Source organism: Camponotus vicinus, unplaced genomic scaffold (genome assembly GCF_025532165.1).
Source record: "Camponotus vicinus isolate PSW18456_S1 unplaced genomic scaffold, iyCamVici1.0 SCAF_10, whole genome shotgun sequence".
Taxonomy (NCBI): domain Eukaryota; kingdom Metazoa; phylum Arthropoda; class Insecta; order Hymenoptera; family Formicidae; genus Camponotus; species Camponotus vicinus.
This window is the reverse complement of record NW_028141946.1, coordinates 3110855-3135946: the sequence shown is the minus strand read 5'-3', so window position 1 is coordinate 3135946 and position 25092 is coordinate 3110855. Positions and strand designations below refer to the sequence as shown.

The following is a 25092-nucleotide window of genomic DNA, read 5'->3' as shown; positions in this document are numbered from 1 at the left end:
TTGTAATTCCTATCACGGATCTTTCATCGTAACAGCCTTAACAGATTACTGCCTTTTTTCTAAGTGGTGTGTTTTTAAACTATCGTATCGTCTAGAAACGCGTAATGTCTGGAAAACCGCCTTTTCATCCGAACGCATTCGCACAGCGAGCTACGTACTCTCGGAATATCTTCGTAATTCCGGTCGCACGTTAAAAGCGTCGTAATCAATTGCCATGAAATAACGCGCGCTCGTGCACGTAGCCGCATACATACGTACACGCATCACCACGTCGCGACGCATCCGACACAATGTGAAGAAGATAACGAGAGAGCGCGGCGGGAGCCGAGATAGGCACTGTGCGGACGAGAAAAATAATTTAATTAATCTGATTGAGAATGTTAATGCCTGCCTCGCAAAATAATATCTAAATGAATTAATACCCGCCGTTGGCATGGTGAAAGGGGGTTGCCCAAAGGAAGGACGGCAGGAGCAGTGTAGAACGGAGGAAAAACGGGCCGCTAAGGACGGGGGAGGGGAGGGGGCGGGAGGGAAGCTGAGGTAGCAGGAGAAGGGAAAGAGTGAAGGATCGACTCCAGCTGGATGCAGGATGAACAGACACAGAACTCACTTGGCACGGCCAAAGCGAAGCAGGGAGCAACAGAGAGCACGAAAGCGAAAGAGAGAGAGAGAAGCGCTAATTAGCTAAGTAAAGCCGGCGCATTATCGCTTATTTTCAACCCTTTCCGGCTACCCCACTCCTCTCCATCCACAACGAAAATGGCAAGTTTCTCTTCGTCTCGTACGTAACTTTGCCCGTACAGAATATCGCGTTGCAATTCGAATTTCCATCCCCTTCCCTTTTCTCTATCCTGCCATCAGATCATTCGCCGTTCTCTCTATCTCGCTCTCTAGGGTGATGCACCATCCCCCAACCTACCTACCTTTACTTCCAGCTAAACTTCTCTCTTTTGATTTCCCTCTTCTGCGTCGAGTTTTTTCCGATTCAAAACTGCGATCAGCTGTAGAGATCGACAGATAGTTTTATGACGCCTCTCTTGAATGCGTGGGGTGTTTACAGTACGTGCACTGAACTGAGATAACGCGTGCGCAAAGATCTGCGTTTCTTTTCCGCGATGATTCGGAATGCATGTATCGTATAACCTTTGGACGGTACGTATCGTGATCGTATGAGGATTGAATGGATGTGATGATAATTAAAAGCTACTTGAATTTAAACAAACGTTATAGAAATTATGTATATGAAAAAATAAAAACCGTATAATTATATAACAATATAAATAAATTCTACATCAATCTACAAAGATTTGGATTTAATTTCAATTCTTTCAAAGAGATCATTAAAAAATAGAAAATCGTTAATTTTTTTTTTTAATATAAAACGTACAAAATATCAAAATTAACACTGAATAATAATAATAATAATAATAATAATAATAATAATAATAAAGTTATTTTTAATTGTAACACTCTTGTTAAGAAATCTCTCGCGGAATTTTGTCGAAATATACCGATGAAAATATCGGAGAAATCAAATATATTTCCGATAGGATACAAGCAGAACGGGAGATGAAACAAAACCGTAACACGCAAAAAAAAAAAAAGAAATAGTAAATGCCTAGAATGACAAGTATCTACCGGTCGTCGAATATCCGCCCTTTTTATTTCTCGTCAATTGGAAAAATGAAACGCAGCCGCGAATGTAATAATTCCATTCCGCGTTCCAATCGCGCGAGAGAACGCACGGTGTAATTAACTCTCACTCAAATAACATTTAACATTTTTACTCGCCCGTATCCGGTAATATTCTTACTTTTATGTGCGTTGTGTTATGATTATACAGGGCATCGCAAACTGAACGATAAAATCATAGCCATAATATATGGGGGAGGAAGGGGAGCGAAGAGGAGGGAGAGAAAAAGGCATTTTTTCGAGGAATGGGTTTCTATAATGATTGATAAAGATAATTAACCGAGTTCCCTATCGCTCCTCTTCCCCTCCTCACTCTCACTAACCTCCCCTCTCTCGCTTGGCCATACAGCTTGGCAATCCTTTGATTCGAACCCCAGAGTTTCGCTCTTCAGCCTTATTATCACCCTCGTCGTCAGTCGCGTCCACAGCTTTGAAATCCCGACGGTAGGAACGATTTTCAGTTCCATACTTCCTTTTCTGTCTTCTCTCTCTCTTTCTCTTTCTTTCTCCCTCATCTTGTACTCGTTTTATAGTCGTTTCTACATTCTTTATCGCCTGCTACATTTCTTTCGCTACGCGAAAATCCAAGTTGTCCCGCGTCTCAGAAATCGCTCGATAACCGGCCTTCGAAGCCTGTTATGGCTTGATCGTTGCTTGGAAATTGTGATAGCGTGCCAGTTCATCGATCATTCCTATTTGTTTTTTTTATTTTTAAATTAGATCGTGGATGATAAGTTTTGTAACGTCGCAACGATAGATCTAACGATGGAACGAAGTGACGCGAACGGCACATTCTGTCAAAGTTCACCGACCATTATTTCGTAAGTATCGCGACTTGTGAACCCGATTAAATAAAAAATCGTGCAAAAAGCGCGCATAATTTTAAGACTTTACAGATTCGATATCTTTTTCATCGATATTGAAAGGCTTTATTTCGTGCAAGAAATTTTTTTTTTTCGTTTTTAGTACACTCGCGCCAATAGGGGAAAGGAGTATTTCTGTGATATGTGGTATTTCCGATTACCGAGACGGATTAACGCGAAAATGAAATCAACACTATTCCACGCTACAACGAGTCCCAATGGAGGGCGAAGCTCTCGTCGAGAGTATTTTATCTCGACGCAGCCACGCATTCGGTACGTCGCAACGCATAACTGCGACAGAGGGGGAAAGCCCGAAAAAAAATTGTCTCTCTCAGGAGACAGGCTGATTACCGAGAACAAGATCGTTTTCCCCGTAACTCTTTGCCGTTTATCGTTTACCCCCGCGTCCCTTTATTCGTTCTCTCTCGTCTTTTCGCTCGTCTCGATACTCACGAGCGTCGAAACAAAAAGCCGCGGTAAACTTGGCTCGCTACCCCCTTAACCCTTTCCGTTGACCGATACATCGCCCCTTCATCCACGCACGACGGCCACAATGAGCGGGTAATAATTTAAAACATGGATAAAATCGATAGAGGATCCCCCTGCGTTCTTCTTTGCCAACGCACCCCCGTTTTTCTCGCCAGGCCGCCCCCTGTCCTCGATACCGCATCGATTGCGTGTCGTGTGTTGAATGCATTCAATTATACACTTGGAGGTGTACGTGCGATATTCGTTCGATACACTCACGCGCGACGTTGATCTCTCATCACACTTGCGGTCAACGTGCCTCGCAACTTGTATCGGAAAATTTGAATTGCCTGAATATTAATTGTTGAATATTACTCGTTTTTAAACACAAAATATATAACGTCGACTATATTACTTTATCATTTAATGATTTTTTTATGAAAAACTGTACTGCATATATATGTAAGAAAAAGAAAAAGAAAAAAAATTTACTTACATAAGCAATACATTTTGCAATACGTATGACTTATCGCAATAATGAGTCAAATCGATTGTCTGATTAATTGAATCGATCGACAGATACGTAGTTTGTGCAAAATTAATGCTACTTTATTCGCGATGTTAATATACTTAAATAATTCAGAACAGCAGACACGAAAAACTTTACTTATAAATATCTGTGTCTTACAAATGGACAAGATTAACGGAATTCGTTCATCGATCACAAGAAACTTCGTTCTAATTGCGATAAATTAGAAACGATACTAGTTTATTTATTATATTCACGCGGATATCGCTTATTCGAAACCCCCTTGCACAGTATCGCTTGTTATATACGTCGACAATCGATATTAGTTCTGCTTAATATTTCGTTACATAAATGATAAGAAATACTGCGAATTTCCTCTCCATATTTCAATAGAGCAAATATGTGCTTTGCGATATAATATAACTCGGGGAAAACTAATCTAATGCGTAGAATCATTACAATGTAATGCATAGGCACTTGACGTTCTAAAAACTGTTTGTATAATATAAAAATCAACAAAATGTATAATCAAGAATTAAATATTATAATTCTTCTGTATCTCAACGCAACGATATTTCGTTATCAAAGTGAACATAAGTCGTACTTTGTCATCTTTTGTTCGCGTCAAATTAGAGAAAGGAAAAATTAGAGGGAGAAAGAGTAGTAGAGACAAACTCGTCTTATGTCAATACCATTTGGAGATGGTTTTATCTTGATCGGTAATAAATTAAATAAACCGAATAAACGCGAATCATCGAACATAGATAATTAATAGAAAAAACAATTGTTGCGTACAAGTATGGAAGAAAGATATCAAATTGCTAACGGAAAATGATAGTTTGGAGATAAATGAAGCCGTCAATGTGAATATGGTTAAACATCCAATGTTCACATAATGATATTCATCGACATGTCTGTTCGTACAATTGTATCGCATAATTTTATCACAAACAATACATAACAGAGGAGAATTGATTCGCTACGCAACTGCGGCTACTTCGATAATGCAAGATTGAATTGGGAAATTACACGGCGCTGTAACTGGCGATTTCGCGACATCGCGGCCCGGGCAATCGCCTTGTAATTTATCCGGCGTGCGTAATAACGAGCGAATGAACGAAATTTCCTTTAGCGAAGCGCCCGAGCGGGCCAAGTGATTTCAATCGTAACATTTCCAATCGTAATCTTTCCGCCGCGCGCTCTCGCTCTAAGCTCCTCGGTTCAGAATTCAATGCGGAGAAATTAAGGGAATTGAATTAACCACGACGGGAGTTTTCATTATCGGGAAAATTGGCAATTTTCCACCGTTAGGTGCGTAACGCCCGTTCTTACGCGGCCGGGTCGGTAATCGTCGCGGAAACTCCTACGGGGAGTTGCCGATCTCTCCGGTTAATTAGTATTATCCGTACGAATGAATTTTAATGTGATCTGTTATGGCGAGGCGTATAGATGCCGGCCACGGCGTGGCGATCGAATTAATTCGCTTTCGAGCCGTTTTCTCTCTTCGCGAGATAAAACGGCCCGACGGGGACAAGCGCAATGTTAATAAAGTCGCTGACGATCCTATTAAAATATTTCCATCGACTTCTGCACCGCGTTGCAATCGCGAAACTTGATGCGCTTCGTTCTCGCTGCGTATTGTATATACGCGCGGAAATCCGATCATTTTACCCTCTAGTGTGGTAATGCGTTAAATTAATCATGTATTATTAAAGTGCGCGATACGCTGTTCTTGTTCTGTTAATTTACCTGCCCTAATTGTTCTCCTCCCTCTCCCTCCGTTGATAAATCAATATAATTAATTCGCCGATAATAAAGCTCGTAACGCAATTAACGACTCTATCGAATCGAACGAAAGACATGCGAGCTGCTGTTTTTACGAGCTTCAAAGACGGCAAGGCAATTACTTTTTATTATCGGCTACTAGTGTTCCGGCTAATTGCGAGACAATTCGAATCGCGTAGAATCCTCCGGCCGATCAGCGCTGCATACGTCGACTCTCGCCTGTCAGCGTTAGTCATCGTTATAATTAGGCCTATTTGCGACGTTACATATGATTCGTTCTGGGAATCGACCTTCCGATAGATTTCATGCGATAACGTGAATTTACGCGTCTCCATCGAGAAGAAATCGGGCAGTGACTAACTCGCAATTGAGAATCGAGAATCGTCGACGGTCGATGAGTCACGAGGCAGCTCGTCTTTCATTTCTGGCCGAATCCACGAATTCGACTTTGCAGCTTTGATCTTTGGCGCAAACACTCCCAAGGAATACAAATCAAAACGCTTAACGCTTTAGAGTGTTTTCATAACTGTCCGTGCGCAACGCGAGTCACATTATTTAAGAATGAAATTTCAAAAACGAAGAAAAATTATTTTTTCGAGAAATAAAATTAGTAATTTTTTAACGTATCTTTAGAATGAATTATACAAGTTATTAATGTACAATATTGAGAATACTGTGATCGTTATAGCGTGATTGATGTGTAGAGACTAGAATGAAAGATTCATCCGAGGAAAGCCAGGAATGAATTTTCAATCGGGTATTTTCGTACAATACTTTCAATCACGCTCGTTGGATTGACAAACAGCTGATCGGATAGATAGACGCCGCAGGAATTGAATTTCGGAATTTCGGGTCAACGATCTATTTTCTAAATTTGCAAAATGCCTCATAATAAACCGTAGAATATCAAGATAACTGGGATAAAATATACTAGTTTCTCACACGCGGTTATTTTATGCGGTGACTCATTTAACATGGAAACAAAATTTAACGTTACATTCATTCGTTAATTAAGTATAATAGTATATCTTGCATTGCTTCATATCTCCTAATCTATTCGAGGTAATATTGAACGTCGACGTCGTCATTCGTCGACGTTCGCCGCCAAGACGAAGCGTATATCAGCGCGATTTCTCGATTCGCTCGTCGACTCTCCTGAATCGATGAAGGCGCGCACCGCCTTCCTACTTATGAATCACCTATACTCGTCGGCACAAATCTGTCAGCGTATATCGGCATGCGCTCGCGGTGCGCGTCCGGAGTTTGACGTACCAGTCAAGAGCAAACGCGGCTCCCATCCGCCAGTATCGCAGGCGTCATCAGCCGGCGTCCCCTTCCCCCTCCCCTCTTCAGCGTTGTACACCTCGATACGTGTATACGTACAGCACACAGACGCGCGTACGTATATCTGGCGCAAGTTCTGATTAGACGTAGAATTAATGATTCGAAAATCAATACAGGGCCGTTCTCCCGAGAGTATTAAGACACTGTGGGGGATGCCATCCAAAGACAGAGCGCGATAGGGAGAAGGGGGCGAAAGGAGGCTCGAGAGCGGGGTGAAGGGAGATACGGAGGTGTTGGATGGGTGCTAGTAGGAGCGCGGGGAGAAGGGCTTGATAGAATGAAGGTTGGGGTTATGGTGGTGACGGTGGTAGTATATCCGCTAGACAAGCAAGAGGAGGGAAGGGGGCAGAGGGGGGGTGTGGACGGGTTAGTGGAAGAGGGTGCGCGGGTTCCAGGATCTACTATTTTGTCACCAAACCCTTCCTCGCCCTTTGATAACTAATTAGTGTTTTACCTCCTTCTCTCTTTACCCTTTCCACGTTTAACCGGGGGTCTCTTTTATCGTCCCAATCAGGGGACGTCCTGGGAGGAACCCCTTTTCATGCAAGAGGCGCATCGACGTTTCCAAGCCTCCCGAAAAGATGAGAATCAAAGGATTTCCAGGGCGAAGCGTCAAAAGTGCGGAGAAGGACGAGGACTGAAAGGGGGGAGGAACGAGAGAACCGAGATAGGTAACGAGCAGACGAGATGATGGCGATGGCGAGGGGGAGGAGGGAGGGGGTTCACGAAGGGAGAGAAGACGTTTATTAACCTGTTAAGACTCGATTTATTTTTCTTTATTTCTCCTGGGGTATTATAAAGTTTGATTACGCAGTAACGGCGTGATTACTCTTCGCGTTTTAATTCCGAGATTGAACGAGAGGCTCGATTATAGGCATCGAAGTATGCCGTTGTTATACAGGCTTTAAATATACATTTTATTGAAAAAGTTAATTATCGACAGATAAAAAACCTCGCAACGCTACATTCTTACTAGTATTTACAATATTTATAATTATATACTGACGATTTATATACAGCAACATCATATTAGGAAATAAGATGTTGGAACAGCGCTACAGAAAATGTTAAATTACTCCGACAAAAATGTAAAAACCTGCCATCGCTTAATCATCTCCGACATTATTTCTCGCGCGTTAACTCTGATTCGAGCTTCGCTCGCGATTGTACGCGGTACTCTCTTTTTTTTTTGTTTCCGCGAAAGAAGAGAAGTTAGCGGGTTAGCCGATCGACCGCACGTGTAGCCAGGAAAACACTCGAGGCTCGTGCCGTACAGAAACGAATTTCGCTCCGAACAATGGAGGACTCGATATACGGCGCGGCGGAATCAGCAAAGGGACGATGAATGCAGGACCGCGGGGGTGAGGGAAAACGAGAAAGGGCAAGAGAGAGAGAGAGAGCGAGGGAGGGGAAGGGAGGGGAAGGGAGGGGGCGAAGAGGATGGGACGATTGTTGAAATTTGCATGAATCGATCACGATTGTTTGGCCGCGGAATGAGCACGCCACCACAGGAGAAATAATTCGCAATCCGTGTGCAGGCCGAGCAATCGAGTTACCGTTTGCCATTTCGATTCTGCTCGGTCCAACGGACGACAATGGCCCTCCGCCAAAAGCGAATCATCTTTGTGATCTGTCCTGAGCCGACTGATCACGGTGCCGGTCGTTCAGATGCTCGCGCTGGTTTTTGCACTGCGCTCTATTTTTCTTTCTTTTTTTTGTCGATTAAACTATATACCACGCTCCCTGAGATTTCACGTTGTTACGATTCTCTCGACTCGCCGGATCTATTCCACGCTCGATGAGTTTTGCGAATTCAGAACTAATCAACTGATATCACGCGCAAGTAAGCCATAAATTTACGGAAATTAATTAAATGTTATTTTTTGGAAAAAACAGAATAATTAATAATGCGAAATTATCTCCATTATATTCGAAACATTGACATGTCTTGCTCTTTTAATTGCACGTCGATCGACACGCTGATGGCGACCAACGTAAAACAATATTCGAATATTATCATCGGACCACGAACTCGTCATCATCGCGAGTGGACATATTTATAGATTCCACGAGTTATTACGACATACAATTATCAATACTGGTAATTTCGCGCGTATGTTGTCGGAATCGTTCTACTCGCGCAAGCGACACTCCCGAAGCTCTCGACGAATAAAAAACGTGCATAAAATATTATTACGAGTATAGCAGCGCAGCTGGCTGATTCTCCCTCTCCCTTCTTTCTCTCGACAGCCTGATTATACTCAATTAAAAAGCTTATTAACGCAGAGCCGCAGTTCACAAACGATCGTCTCCGGTATTAGAGTCGTCGATGTCCGGTAACTTGACACGCGAATAAACGTACACATATAGACAGCCAGACGCGGGCATGTGTGCATGCGAATATACGTTTCACACGTGGGAGACAGTAGGTTACTTTTAGTGCGCGGGGATCGGTACCTGAGCGAGCACAATACGGGCTATATTTTTATGGGACCGCCGTGGGGGTCTAATGGCACCCCGCGGGTGGAGAGACAGGGAGATGAAAAAAAACCGAGTATATGTGTGAGAGAAAGAGCGAAAGAGAAAAAGGGAGAGCGCGCGCGAGAGAGAGAGAAAGAGAGAGAGAAAGTCATAGGAGGTGAGGAAGTGCGGATGGAAAAAAGAAGAACAGGGATTTGATATAGACGTCATTGTTTCCGTTCGCCACCCTTCTCGCTCCTCTTTTCTCCGCGTTCGCCCCCGCGCGCAAAAGTCCCCGGCGTGCCGCCCCGGCCGAAAACTACCCCCTTACAACGGGGTGCCTGCCATTCAGGCTACTTTTTCATCTCTCCTCTGTTTCTCTTCCCGCGCGTTCTTCCACACATAGATTACAATATTACCACCTACCCCTCTCTCAAGCTCTGCCACCCACCCCTTCTTCTGTCCCGCGTCTCTCCCTCTTTTTCGCAGCGAACGACGCGACGCCGCCGCGGCGGTACGCGTCCTCTGATATATACGTGCACTTCTGATCATAACATAAATTTTAATGATGGCCGTGATGAAAATATAAGAACGCCCCGATATTTATGGCGTCTGTCCCAGCTAGCGTCTGCATCTCTCTCCTCGCGTATACGTGGACGCGTCATTCCGCCTTCCCTTGCGCGAACAATTTTCCGATGGTAGAGATGCTCGTTGTATAATACAAATTATATTCATAGCGAGTAATATGTCGAAAATCGAAGATATCTTCATGAACGGTATGATATACGCGATATTCGTTATCTCATATCGCGACATTTTAAAAAATGTATAAATAGCTCTTTTATTTTTTTTCCATCGATTTGTATATAGATTGTGCATAGAATTTGAAAAGATCGTTGCACATATAGTTTGACTCAAATTTCTTCATGCGCTTAAACAATTAACAATATTAACGAGTACAAGACAGTTTTTTTTACTTCTCGAGCTTTTCTTTTATGCTTCTCGAAAAACTAAGTTTGGTTCGGCAACCGTTAAAAGAGAAACGTCATCGAGACCACGTTTTTTGTTCTTCTTGCGTTGGCAGAGGAAATCAACGCCGACGCGACGCGAGAAAGAAAGATCCCCCTCGCAGCGGATCGCTTCGTGTTTTCTACTGCTGCTTCTCCTTGGCAGATGATCACCGATCTTTTTTTCCGCTGCCATCATGATTTATTAGTGCAGTGCGCGTGAGAAGATATCCGGTCCTGTTTCGTCGCCGCTGTCGCGCTTATGCATTCCAAAGACACCGATATAACTCGCTACAACGTTGTAGACGGAGAGACACGAGAAGCGTGTTCGGATACTACATATATTACACCCGGACGTTTACATTGCTCGTTAAATTGAATCGGGGAATTCCACCGTTTCATTGTCGAGGATGAAGGAACAGTTTTTTAGGTATTAATCCCATTATTTCTTTATATATATGAAGCGTTTATATTGAGACTCTGATTGTGAGATGTAGAGATAAAATTTGAAATATTTTTTAATAAAAGTATCCTTAACACAAAATTAATACATTAGGTCGATTTAATGTTATCCGAATTCAATCTAATTTCACAAAGTGACTTACATATCAGTTTGGAAATACAAGACTCATTTCTCTACAATGTATAATGCTACATAATGGTACTATGCAGATATGTCGAATTAGAATTCAATAGCAACTGCAAATGCATTAGCAATATAGATGTTGATTGTATTATAGTTGGATAAAATGACATTATCGATCTTGGCTCGAGGCGTAGATTATTATGTGGATATCAGTGTATTTTCAAAAGTCGCTGCGAGGCTATCTCTTTCTTTCTCTCTTTCGAGGCATTGGCGACGTCAACGCGAGTCCAAAACAAGAGCCCGTGATTGGACGCTTCAGGCATATCGTAAAGTGGGAGGAAAGAAAGACCAAAGATAAGAAGAGGAGAAGGGAGACTAGGAAGAGACTTGAAAGAGTGCTCGTGTCTAATGATGTTTAAGAAAGGGCTTTAATTTTTCATTAGGACAACGGGGAACATCAAAGGCGTTTCTTTATTTTTTAACCAATGCCCCAAGGCTGGTTTGCCGCACAGCCGCTGGTATATTATCCGTTCCCGGCTTCCGTTCCAAACTCTTCAGCCGACACCCCCGACTGAACGACGTATTGACATTTCTTAAATATTGCCGTCCCGACGCGTCCGCGTATCGAGAGAGACAGCCTCCTCTATTTGTGCTCGGGAAGCTCGTTCTACCTCTTCCCTCCCACCGCGTAACGGATTGCATCGTCTAGTTCGAAGTGGTCGGTGCACGTGGGAACCTGCTCCCTGTACCACATGGACGATCGTCCTTAGCTATTAAGAGCCCGCGCATATGCGTATGCTCGGAGCAAAGAGCGCGGCAAACGGTCAATGACCCTTGGAAAAATGTCTCTCTTAAGACAATACGATAGCGCATTTATTATCCTACGAGATTAATGGATCTCATAAATGTAATTTTCTATCTCTCTCCTTTGGTAAATAAAATCTATATTTAATAATGTATATACATATATATGCTGTGTATTGGGGGAATATTTATATATAAATTTTGTCTAGATTTTTACGTCTGCGTATGATATTGAATATTTTTGTCGTCTGTTTTAATTTTGGATTGAAATACTTATTCGCATTATACAGTGTAATGTCAGAATACAATCCATTAATTGGACATCATACATATACTAAATATTAATCGTGAAATGTGAAATATTACTATTTTTGCATGTCAGCGTTTAAAAATGTAACGAGAAAGCGTAGCGACATGATTAGTGATAGTGATCGCACACGCTCTTCGCTTGTGATGTTCGAACATATAAACGATGTACGTTAACGAAAATGACTCTGACTGAAGATAGGAAGAGGGGGGAGGACTCGTAGAAGTCGTTTGGCTTTCTCTTCGGCGACTTCTCGTATATGTCTCCCGCGTTGCCAGCCGCATATTGCAGTACGTACCAGGGTTTAGAGCCGATCGATATCTTAATAATAAATACAAGAGGGGTTCACTCTGATGGCTGGTTGGTGTGAGATTGAAGAGGGGGATTGTGGGGAGGTGATTGGGGGATGGAATGACGCCACGTTGTATCGGTGGCGCGGAGGATTTGCGCTAGATAGAGCAAACGACAAGGACAGAGGGAGAGAGACGAAGCAGAGGATGAAAGGAAGGGACGGAGAGAAAACGGGAGAGATCAAGGGAGGGTGAGAGAGAGAGAGGGAGATCATTCGCACCTCGAGGTGTAATGAGAAAATTTGAAATATCGCGAGCCTTCTCGCTTTTCTCTTCCTCTCTATCTTTCTCCCTTGCCTCTCGCCCTCTTTCTCTCTCTCTCTTTCTTTCTCAAACTCCTTCTCCTAAAAAAATATAACAACGCCGGTAGTCATAAACGGCTGATCCGCGTATCCCCATCTCCTCGTTCCTCTCTCCCCCATCTCCTTTTCACTCTCTTCCTCCGTAACCTTGTGGGAGATTATAAAGGCGCCTGGTATAAGGCACTCTCCTTTCCTGCTCTTTCTATGTTTGTTTGCCCCGTTTCTCCTCTGTCGCCTCGTAATGCCGCCGACCGAAGGGCGAAGGGTTTTCGTGGACAGCCGCGATTACACGCGCCCGTCGTCGCGACGCCGCCGCGACGCGCGATCGACCAGCGACCTATCGATCGACGGTGCGATAACTTTACTCGCCCGAACATCCGTCGTAAAAATATCGATGTAGTTTTAATAAACATTCAGACACGACCCGCAGCGCGGACGATCGAAATATGGGTCACGACGTTTAATTCGCGACTTGATTTGCGCGCTCACACATTCGAGGCGCGCTTTGTGCAAAAGGTAAACCTCAATGAATACGCGCGCGATCTCAATGTGTTACATGCGGCGGTTGTAAGTCAAAAGCGACGCATTACGCTTCTTTATGCCCGCATAAATTTACTCGCCCCCGCCTACCGCGACGTTACTTCGTACTTTCCACGATTACTCGTTTGTCATTGTTTGTCACGGAAAGGCGATATCGGAGAATTGATGGAATGCACTCTATTAGCTGGTCTACGCGCGCGTTTTAAAATATATATAGTTGGAGGAAAGTTGCGCTATTTCAAGATGATAGGGAGAATGATGTATTTTTATGCATATATCGAGCGCGGTGAGAGCGTCACGCAAGAGTGTGCGAAATCATAAATACGCCACAATTTGCGGAATGTTTCCTTCTCTATCGCAAAAGCGGTAATAATAGTATATTGATTTAGCAGTAGAGTGTAATATTATATTTTTTGCGACACACACACTCGTCTGAGCGAATCTTATCTCCCGCAAACTTGACATTTGGCTTCGAAGAGACCTTACGGCTCGATTCGAAGAGATCTTACGACTCACCGTCTGCGATATATTATCGCGCTCATTATATCGTTCATTATTCGTCTTATCTATAATTTACATCTCGCGCGAGCGAAATCGGCCGAATCTGCGATTCCGTTTGCCTCGGAATTCCCCGTGCTTCTTATATTAGTCAACCGGCGAGAAATAAATGAAGAAAAAGAAGAATGGTGTCGATGATACCGGGCGCGCAGATAAAAATAGATGCGACCGAAGAGAGGCGCGTGATCTATTCGAGATTCTGCGTTGGGCGCACAAAGAACGCTCGGCGTTCGATTCGGGGCAAATGCCGGGGCAAATGTTTGTGTCAACCTACACGCGAGTATAAGTATATACATTTTTTATCGCGCAAAAAGGAGCACGCACACCGATAATTTCGGTTATTCTTGAATTGCAACAAATGGTTTTTACATAAACGTTATCTATAAAGGGAGTGGTCGTAAAGTGGTAAAGTTTTTCGTTCGAGCTTTAATTTTAAATCTCCGTCGCGCTTTTATTGTTAAACCTTGGGACTTTATAATGATCCGAGGTAAACCTGACTCGCGGCGGTCGAATCGTCTGAAAGAGCCGCTGCTTTTTGCCATTCTCAATCTTCCTTGCTCGATGGCTGAGAGAGAAAGGTAAAAAGGAAAGAGGAGTCGAAAAATCTTATTCTCTGGAGTTACCTGAAATTGACTGCGAAGAGATTAATATCCCACCAGTCAAACTCGAAGATATACAAATCCTATTCGTCTGCCAATTTTCATAATTTTCAAAACTGTCGAGAATGTATCTCGCGCTATCATTTTTCCTCGTCGTTTTTCATCGTTATTCAAGTTTCTACAAATTTATTCGCGCGAATTGAAAATGTTTATAAAATAAATCCGAGGAAAAAACTTTGGAAATAAAAAACGACAGCGGTAAACCTGTGGGTAATAAATTAATACCGCGATATATACAACAAACGGTCCGATAAAAGATAGCACGAGTGATCGCGGCGGTGCGAAACGAGTGAAACGTATCCCATCCAGACGCATTTACAGTCGGCCATTACGTGTACAATGTGATAGCGCGTCGGAAATCGATTCTTTCGACTTTCGTCCCGGGCGGTAGAAGCGGCGATCGCACAAAGTGCGTGACCGTGTATAGGTGTAATTCCGCAGTTAGAGTTCTTGCACCGAGCACGATGCAGGAAGCACCGAGATTCCCCTACGTTCCTATGTCGAATCGGTGAGTGCCGATCGATCGACGCGGCTGGGCACCGTGGAGGTCGGATAACCGTCAATTTGCAAAAGGGGTGTAAGACGGACGTCGAGGCCGAGACGAAACGTCGAGGCTCGATTCAGCCGAACACGGCGATCAACCCGATCGAAGGAGAGTGTCGGGGCACGCATCGCGATACCTTGGTTCTCCCTTCTCGCCCCCCTCCGGGTCGAAGAACTGTCGGATAGCGTAATCGATGCTGTCGGACGATCGAATCGAAATCGGCGGCTGCCAGTAGCATCTCGTAATGATAGACGAGAGGACGACGGGCGCCCGATCGCCGATCCGACGTAACAAAGTAATTCGATCGCGTCACGAAATCCGCTCCGAGTATTTTGTTACGCTCGCGATTCCTTTCGCGGCCCGACACAGCTGCCTCGATAAGTTTTTCTCGCTGACGCGAACAATCCGCGACGAGTAACGGCAAGTTTGTCATTTTATCCCGACGTTATCAAGTTCTCAACGATAGCGTAATCTTAGAACTACACGATTTGACCAGTTAAAGGTTAATTTATTTGTCAGATCAATGAAATCGATGTAATATCGCAATTTTACATGCACGCTCTAGAAATTTATCGGATGATTAACGAGCGTTTATATATTCTTTCAACGGGATAGTGACATTACAAATTGATGCGAAAGCACTTTATTTTAATCGACGATCGACGCTTTCTGCGTTTGATACGAAAGGTGTGGAGCGGAAGGCGCGGGGAGGGGGGAGGGGACGGCGGGGGGGGGGCAGAGGATGTTATTCAGAAGCGATAAAATCGTCGTAGTGCATGTAATGACAAACACATGCGTTCTCACCCCGATCCCTGCCTCCGGGGTGACGGCGGCATAGGCCGCCCTATCGGGCCGGATCTATATAACGCGGCATATGTTTAGGTCATTAATTAGCATCTGGAGCCAATTAAAATAATTACGAATTCGACGGTAAAATATCGCTATGGGCAACGCGGCCTTAAGAGCACTATCTCTCTCTGTCTCTCTCTTTCTCTCGGCCGAGGCGGCGAATGATTCGGTGCCTTATATGGCATACACGCAACAGAACCGAACCACGTCAGTTTTTACCAGACATCCGTCATGTTGAAGGCGATCGATTATTCTACGAAACTATAACGGGGATACTTATATTGCCGCTATAGGATAATGTAAAGTTGCCCGCGCGCCAACATCGTACGTCCGATCTATTATTCCCGATATTACACCCGATATCTCGTTATTAATATTATTATTGTTTGTTTCAAAATAAATCTGGACTCTTAGCAACGATTATTATTCGGTAATTTTTTTTCTTGAGAAAAGTTTATATTTATCTTATACGTATTATTCGTCCGATACAATGTCGAACAATGTTATCCGAGCAAATGTTAAACATCGAGAAATAAAGGAATTTATCTCCGCTGCAATTTAATTTATTCATATCGTTTCTCATTAAAGCGAAAACATTAGAGCGATATTATCGCATCGCGCGATGCGATCCTTATATCACAACGCTTTTTGTAAAAGTGCGTTTTGCCTCCTATTTCCGGCGATGCAAAAATGTATGTAATGGTAGGAAATATAAATTAGCCGTACATCGTAATGCAGTTTAATTACAAATTATCGCCGTTCGCGCTTATTCGCGCGATGCTTGAATGTTTAGTGTAATAATAACGCGATGCGCATCGATGCAATATGCGTTTCGGCGCTATAAATCATCCTCAGCCGGGATCTCGCGCTCGAATCACGCGTTAGGCGACGCTCGATCGCGCGTTCGGGACGTTTGAAGAAAACCATTATCCTCCAACGACTTCCGCTGTTAATATAACGATCGCGGTCGTTTTGCGCGGGAGGACGATCGTTATCGGCGATCCTCTCTCGATTCTCTCTCTATCGCGTCGCGAGTCCTCGGAATTCCCCCCGCCGGCGCGCACCGTTTCCTGACGTATGTCCACGTGACAAATACGCAGGATGTGCCATACCAGACGGCAGCTATCGATACGCATCCGCTATTAGAACAGCCGTATATTACGGCTCGCTCGCTCTCTCGGATATGTATTTATGCTTCCCGTATCATTTCGCAATTATCGATAACATCGTCAAGGCTTTTTGCAGGAAACAATGGGTCATTACTTGCCTGCTGTAGCCTGGTGCCTCTGTTTCTCCTTCTCCTCTCTCCTTGTCTCCGAGATTCTGTCCGCTCTCGCAGCACGCTCTCGTCCTCTCGTCCTCGCTTCTCCCGACCACTCGCGACGCCATATGTGTGTCTCGCGAGACGTCACACACATTGACAGATCGATACGCGGCCGATGCCGCTACTTGGCGATATCCGTGTTTACATAAGCTGAAAAAGAAATCCGATGAGCAAGAAGAGTCGCGCGATTGAGATATCATTGGCTTTTATTTACGCTGCTTTTTCGCGCTTCGTGCAATTAATGCTCCACATTTCCAACGCTACCAATTCTATTTTCACACGGTAGCCGTGCACTTTGACTCGAAATTAATCGTATTAACCTGAATATTATTGGCGATTATATTCGAATCGACTCGCTTTCTTTATCCACGTCGCGAGACTAATCGAGGTTTTAGTATAATTATTCGGACTTACCTGAATTGATCGATTTCGAGAATTTTTCGCTTCGCATCCAACTTTCGTGAAAGGACGCCATGAACGCGATTATTCGTGCAGTTTGTCCCGAATCAAATCTGCTTAACGTGGGATAAAATATACGTCACGCACGCGAAATACAAAGTACTTACTCTTCGGCGGGAAGGGCTATCGTTAATAAGTCGATTAATTATCGATTACCTCAACGAATCGCGAAAAGCCGATCGACAAAATCCGACGCGACGCGAACATGTAAAAACATGTCACTTGTTTGAATTGAGCCAACGATCGCGAGAATCTTCCTGAATCGCCCTCTATCGGATTGTCGCGAAGGCGACGAGAAGAGCGGGAAGAAGAGAGCATAGATGTCAAGTGTAAAATAGATCGCGCGCTTCCTTATCTGAGGCGCAAGTGGCACGTGTGTACGGATATTGCTTTTTTTATCTCTCTTCAATTATACGTTAGAGGGAGAGAGAAAAAGAAAGAGACGAAGCTTTCCTTCTCTTTCTAAATTGCGCGCAGCATTTGTACTGTTGAACGGAACACTTGGGATTACTACGTCTATGGAAGAGAGGAGGCGCTTGAGTAGTCGAGTTACTTTGTCTATGAAAGTTGTATAATTAATGCCCAAGTGAGAAAAACGCGGGACAATGTTTATTGGATACTTTACGGAGAAAAGTTTATAAAGGTAATTCTTCCTCTGTTATAAAGGTAATCCTCCCTCTCTCTTAGCGATACCTTCGTTATTTTCGTATCAACTGTGCTTTGTTCTTTTCGAAAGCATTTTTGATTCGCGTCACATGTCTCCGCGCTTAAGACAGTCGTTTGTGCTTTACAGTCGCGAAACATCGGTGCAAAGGTAACGTCGGCAGGCGTCGCGATTGGCATGCTAATTAACGAGCGCTTTGCCGCAGATCTAGCAAAGGCAGACGCAATCGCCGAAAATATTTCGTCGTTAATGGCCTCCTCGCGAGAGAGAGAATTACACCTTGGTCGCGCTTGTCAGCGCGTCGTGCTTTTACACGCCGACATGCACGAGCGCTTTCAACAGAAAGGTACGCCATGATGCACGAGGCTAATTATTATGACTGGGATATTATACGGCGACAACTGCGTTTGAATTATGCACGTCAATTAATAGGTAAATATGTAAAAATATATCGATAGCGATAATATGCAATATTTGCTACTGTAATTAATCACGTGACGTGTGTCATACTACTTAGAACAAGATAATTCTCGTTTAGATATTACAATCTTAATCACACATACACGGAAAGTGACTTGATATACATGCACAAAATTGTTATGATCTCAAATTTCGATGTCAGAATTGAAAAATTATATTGCAGGGAATGACGGCGAGGGTGTGCATTACAATGTTCGGGATCTAAGAAACCGCGAGGCCCAGCTCGCTATTTCCTGCGCTGAGAATATCAAAGCGATCTCGCACGACGGCTCGGCGGGCCGTCGTTTCTATTTTTGCCGGCTTTTCGTAGCCGCGAAATTAAGTGCAGCCGGCGAGAATTGATTGATTTCGCGTCGCACGGCCCCGAAACGGTAATTTAACGATCGGGAACGACGCGCAAAAATTTGCATCGAGCGCAAACGTCTGTACCGTTAATTTCGAACTTGCGTCCTGAATTTGCGAATTAAACCACGTGTACAGTCGCGTGAATTTCGAAATATATATACGTCTCGGTTATCAGTTATTATTACTAAATCGAAGACAGCGAGAGAGAGAACTTTTTTGCTCTTCGGTTAATTAATCTTGAAACTAGTTCACCGAACGTCTGCGATATAAATAATTTACACAAGTTATATCAATGGAATTTATAAAGAATATCCTGCCAATATATCGCTCATTTATATCGTGGATGGCGCGACTCGAATCAGTACTGTATTTAACATAATGCGATCTCTGTCTCGCCCGCTCGATTAGGTCGACGAGAGAATTAAAAACGCAAATTCGAGTTCTCTTTCTCTCGTCGAGCGAATCGTGCTGATATAAATTGCGAATGTTAACGCTCGTGAGGCACTCATTATATTCTCTCCTTCTCTCGTTTCAGAGAGCGACTTCGGCGGAGAAAGAAATAGCCGCATTGAAAGAACAGCTCGCCGCAACGAATGACAGCAATTCCAAGACTGAGGGACACCAATTGTCTCAGCCTCCGCAGGGAAGCGATCAACAGCAGGTACACGATGCCAGCAATCCCAGAAGGACACCGAACAGCAACCTCGAGCAGGAACTGCAGGCCAAAGACAAAGAGGTGAGTTGGATCAAACTTGAACCCTTCCGCTAAAATGTTGCTCTCTCGTGTAATGCCATGCGAAATGGTGATTGTAATCTCAGAGGAGTCCTTGTGAGAACTTCTCTCTTTATATATCCATATATATTTGTTAACGTATTGTTTTATTCTTTCCTATTTTTTATTAAATATTGAGTAAAATACATATTAAAAATAATCTCGTCCAACAGATTGTCTTTGAAAAGAAATATATATATATTTTTTATGAATTTTTTTTATTAATAATCGCGCGTGGATGATAATATGGCATCGGTACAGTGGCATATACAAACGAGGCAGATTCTCACAGCTTACGAAAGGACTGATAGATCGAACATTCGTTCACGAGCGGTCGCGCGGCTTAACCAACTCGGGGTTGTAGCGTGCAAAACCACCGCGTGTATGTAGCGCGATTTCCGCGCGCAGACATGCGTGAGCCGCGGCATGTCGAGGTGAATGACTAACGTTGCTTACTTGTGTTCGATATCCGTATTCGGTGGTTTATTGTCCCCCCTCCTTCTTCATTCGCCCGCACCACTCTGTTCCACGCAATCACGTTCGTATACCGCATGCATGCCTGACACTCATCCCTTTATAACTGGCTGTTGTCATCGCGCAGACACCTTCAAATTTCAATCAAATTTTTTTAATTGATGATGATCGCACGGTTACAGATTGGAAATTTTGACAGATTTTTCGAAAGCTAATTTATTGACGCTTTATTGTGAGTGTGGAAAAATATTTGTTAGCGTTGCAGTCAATTGATTTGTATAAATTGATTTGATAGATAATAAGATGACGCGCAAAAAGCAATCATCTTTATCTTAATAAAAGTTTTATTAGCGAGAAAAGTGTATTCGATATCGTGTTACGTTTAGAAAATTATTTTATTGTAAGGTATATTATAAAAAAAGTTTATTCGCTATTTTAAAGATTGTGTGAACATGATATCGATCGTAACAGATATATGCAATATCAAGTTGTAGTACACTAGAGATCGAGCTATTTTTTCGCGCATCGTGTCATATAATTTTACGCTTATATTTCGCAAATTATATATATTTACAACGTAGACTTACATATATACGAATTATAGGGAAAGCGGTGGTTGTAGATTTCGCATGGCGAATTGCATTTAATAGTAGCAACATGATTGGCGTACGAGCGGCAGATAATGAATTCGGGTGAAGCCGTTTCACAACTCTCGCGTGGCATTTTTTCCGCGAAAGATACACGATCGGGACCTAGATTCGCGATAAACGTTTCAAATTACTCGCTCCCGCGGAACCACGCAAACCCTGCGCTCGCAGCTACACGAGTAGCGAACGTGTAACGAACGATAGTCTGATCAGCTATCGAAATAGATAACGAAGTCAATTTGGAAAAGCGTATAAGCGCCGGAGATCGAGCCGTATCCCTTTCCTCCCTCTCCCCTCCTCCACCTCTCTCCCTCTCTCTCGGTAGCGCGCTCTTGTTGTCCATTAACGTGGTCGCGCCCGGTTGAATAGATGCATCCCGATATATATTTAGTAACGGCATGGGACTTTGGGATACAGGCGCTCGCTCGGGTCGTTAAAACGCCGGAATGCGGCGGCGGACCTTTTATTACGATTCGCCGGTCCGCGGTTTCCTTCGGAACCCCGCGCGCGATAACATTATCGTATATTTATCGGGAGGGTAAATAACCCGGGGGAGGGGCGCCGCCGCGGTTTCGGTCTCGGCGCAAAAATAGCCGCGAACCGTCTTGCCGAGAAACTGCGCGAACTGCGCTTTGCTCGCTTAACCGCCCGCTGCAGTCCCGAGTTGAAACGAGCGCAGCTGCCGCGCGACGCGGATGAATGAAGATAATGACGGTCATCCCTCACTTTTACCGCCGAATATTCGGCCTAATAAACTACGGTCGTCTCCAGTGACAGGTGATTTCGTCCCCTTTTGCGTTTTGTTTTATCTAGGAATGGGAGTATACCATCGCGAGGTATGCCGAGTATACGCTTCTCGCAGATGTGCAATCAAAGCCGATTAATTGCACGTACATAATTGCGCGCAAATGTATGCAGTAAGCGGAAAATGCTGCACCTATATATCTGGCGGACGAGCCACCATTGAATGGGATTTGCGCAAAATTTGAATATACTTTTAAGAGACTTATTATTATTTATAACATTATTAATTTTGTACAAATAGATGCACATATGTTGTTATAAGTATTGTGATAAAAAATCTAAAGATAATAGTGATTAATTAATATTAGGAAAAAAGAGAATCTGTCTTTTTTTATACATACATATCAAGGTATAGGAGAAGAATTCGCGTTATGTAGATTAAACTGCCAATTGAAGGTATATAGAGCTAGCCAGGTCGATAAATCTTGGAGAGATAATACAGAATACGAGTTATCCGCCGCTACTCGAAGCCTTTTTTTCTCCCGGAAGTGGTCAGGAAGAGCCTAAGTGGTAGTTGCACCCTTTAGTGCCGTGCACTTTGCGTGGTTTACGAAGCGGCGTGCAAGGAGGTCGAGCCCGTAAAAATCTTGCGGTAAAGGAAAAGGAGTGCGATACGGGACGGAAAGGGGGAAGGGTAGAAGGAAGCGTAACCTGTTAAGGGTGTATAATGCGAGAGGGGTGAAAACGGCGGCGCGAGCGAAGGTGGGGGCGGGTGTACGCGAGCCTTTAAACAAAGCCAAAAACACTTAAAGCGGCGCGCGCGTGAGAAAGGAGTGATAAAAACGCCGCTAAGAGTTCAATAAGTATCCTCCTTAGAGCCAATAACAACCACTCCTCCTTTTCTGTCGCCTTCAACCATCGTCCGCCCTTCCTCTGTACCTCCATTCCCGCGCGAGGAAAATCGTTTGTTTCGAAGCCTTGGAGCCCGTTGTAATCCCGGAGCCGATAATCTCCGATCCCGTCCCTCCTCTTGTCGTCGTCGTATCCTTGGTCCTTGTCCTCGTCCGTCCTCTTGTCTCCGAGAGGGACGAGAGAAAGAGGAGAAAGGGGATGGCGCGCGTTCTGTTCTCACCGACGACGTCTTTTAACGGATAAGAATTTGTTCCACGGACAATGTCTTTATTGAGAAGCCATCGCGCGCCGGAATGATTTTTATTATTCGTCGATTAAAGAGAGGTAATGGAAGTTTCTCTCGAGTCCCTCCCGAACAACGGGATGATTTAAGGACGATAATGAGGAGTAAATAATGCGATAGTGTCTCCGAAAGAGGAACGAGGACGGGGGATGTCTCGGAGAGGAGGAAGGGTTAGTCTCGCGATACTCGGGAGTACGTTCATGAATTATGGAGACTTTGGAAGTACGTTAGTTTATGACGGATCGATAATTATCAGACACGTATGTGTCGATGTATACATCTCGCGTAACTGTGGATCCTTATTATTCCGCTAATAGTCTTGGATGTCTGACGCGTCAATCGACTGAATGCGAAAAATTATGCAAATAAAATATGAATTTCTCGGTCTTTTTAGAGCGTTTTCTAGTACTATATATTACGTATTATGTATTACGAATAATTTAAATTATTTAATTTATTTCTAATTATTTAATTTATAATTATTTCATTTTATGTGTTTCTTAATAACATATGTCGGACAATAGATCTTAAAGAGAAACATATATATCTCTAAGTACATACTTCATTTCCGCGTATCCGTTACTTTGGTTAGTGACACGCGCGCTTTCCAGTATATTAATAACATTCTCGTCACTTGATATCGGAGACATAATCTAGAAACTTCTCTTACTTATTTGAAAAAAACGTCATGAAGCAAGACGTCAAGTAGTATCAGCTATCTTTCTTCTCGGCTGATAAGAATTATCATTTTATTTACCTATTACTTATTACTTATCAATCGACTTTGCGACTTCGATCAACAAGTTTTTACATCACTACAGGCTAAATTGTTTCTCGACAACCTTGAATAATTAATCTTGGAGAGCTAGCGATCTCTTTCTCGCGTGTACTTTTCTAGTTGAAAGAATTTTCAGAAGAAAAATTCTCTCTGCTCTCGATTATGATTGCGGCGTCATGAAATTGGAAATAAATGCTCTTGACGACTGCTCCGTTCGCGAGCGGCATACGTACGGCGCCGTTTTGCTTTTCGCGTAAATATATTATCCACCCGCGAAACGAAGTGGCGATAATTTGCGAATGCAGCCGTCGTTCGTGTCCCGCGGCTCATTATCTCAACGCTTTAGAGCCATCGTTGTCGTATACAAGTCGTAGCTCCGGCCGCACCATCGGCCGAATGCTCCGTCACGGCATGCCTGTAATTTCAACAAGACATTGTGAACGATCCTCGCTGTCCCCGCGACACCCTGTCCGTCACCCCCGAAGACAGGCTCGCGTTTCGCGTATTTAAATCGTGCGCTCCGAGAAGCGCCCCGTTCGCCATTCCGCAAATAAATCACTCTTGTCGCGCGTCTGAATCACGGTCCCGTAGCGAGCAACACGCGGACGTTGCCAGAAAATGCGGAGATTTCTTTATTTTCGGCGCCGGTTCCGTTAGGTCTGCGTGTCACTCGCACGTGACACCTACGAAACGTTTGAACGTTTGGACGTCAAATTTAAATTCGATACAGGCGGATACGGAATTATTCCTGCAGTGTATTATTAGTCGGAGATGGAGATCGCGAGAGGTGGAAAGAGGGAAAGAGAGAGAGAGAGAGGGAGGCTTTTTTCCCGGATAGGATGTGGCCAGATGTTAAAATCGTCGCAACCGCGCAACTTCCTATAAACATGGCAATAATAAAAATTAGCGCGATGGATAAAGCGACGCGATAAGCGCGCTCGTCGGCGATTCATCGTTTCCGCTTCCTGTCGCGTAATCACGCGACGAACGGTATCGAATCGATGTAGGACGAGCGTGCTCGATTCGATGCCACGGTAGCAGACGTTTGCGAATCCTCGATTAGGTTCCTCAACAAAGTGAGGCTCTAGCAATGTTTGCTCTGCTTAAACTGTCACGATAACGACGACGTTGGCACATCTGTGCCAATTTTTAGACCGTAAGACGAGAGATTCTATCGAATATTCGTCGAACACCTTCGACACGTGTATAATTATTAACGAGTATATACACAAGGTACATACTCTTCAAATGTCTCATCTAGATTTATCTCCCAATGCGAACAACGGCTGAACAATAAATTACAGTAGCGGAAATGTTCTCGATGTTTAGTCTTCGAGTTCCATCAACATTGGTGTTTCCTCGCCTCTGTTGCTGGAGGAATTGGATATAGTGGCAATGATAACATACGCGTTGCCGAGGTGGCAGAGAGCCTTCGGGCCTTTGTGTAGCTTGTGTCGCGGCGACAAATTGAATTCGTCACGGCTGCGGTTCTAAATCCTCGCTATTTTGTTGCTGTACTTATCTTCGGCATTTTGCCGCGTCGACCGCCCCCTCCTTCCCTCT

General features: G+C 43.8%; 1 protein-coding gene and 1 long non-coding RNA gene across 8 annotated transcripts in view; one reads left to right on the top strand and one right to left on the bottom strand.

Annotated features, from left to right (window-relative positions):
* The window catches only part of LOC145960609 (uncharacterized), a 546781-nt gene extending 529142 nt beyond the window's left edge, over positions 1-17639 (bottom strand). For all 3 annotated transcript variants that reach the window (XR_014435418.1, XR_014435416.1, XR_014435417.1), the window contains exons 1-2: positions 17386-17639; positions 16915-17121 (exon numbers count right to left, since the gene is read on the bottom strand). This is a non-coding gene — a long non-coding RNA (uncharacterized LOC145960609). The remainder of the gene's footprint in view (positions 1-16914; positions 17122-17385) is intronic.
* The window catches only part of Cut (homeobox protein, cut), a 138606-nt gene that overhangs the window by 52010 nt on the left and 61504 nt on the right, over positions 1-25092 (top strand). For all 5 annotated transcript variants that reach the window (XM_083080183.1, XM_083080185.1, XM_083080184.1 and 2 more), the window contains exon 3: positions 19455-19655. In XM_083080183.1, coding sequence (XP_082936309.1) covers positions 19455-19655 — 201 coding nt within the window. The remainder of the gene's footprint in view (positions 1-19454; positions 19656-25092) is intronic.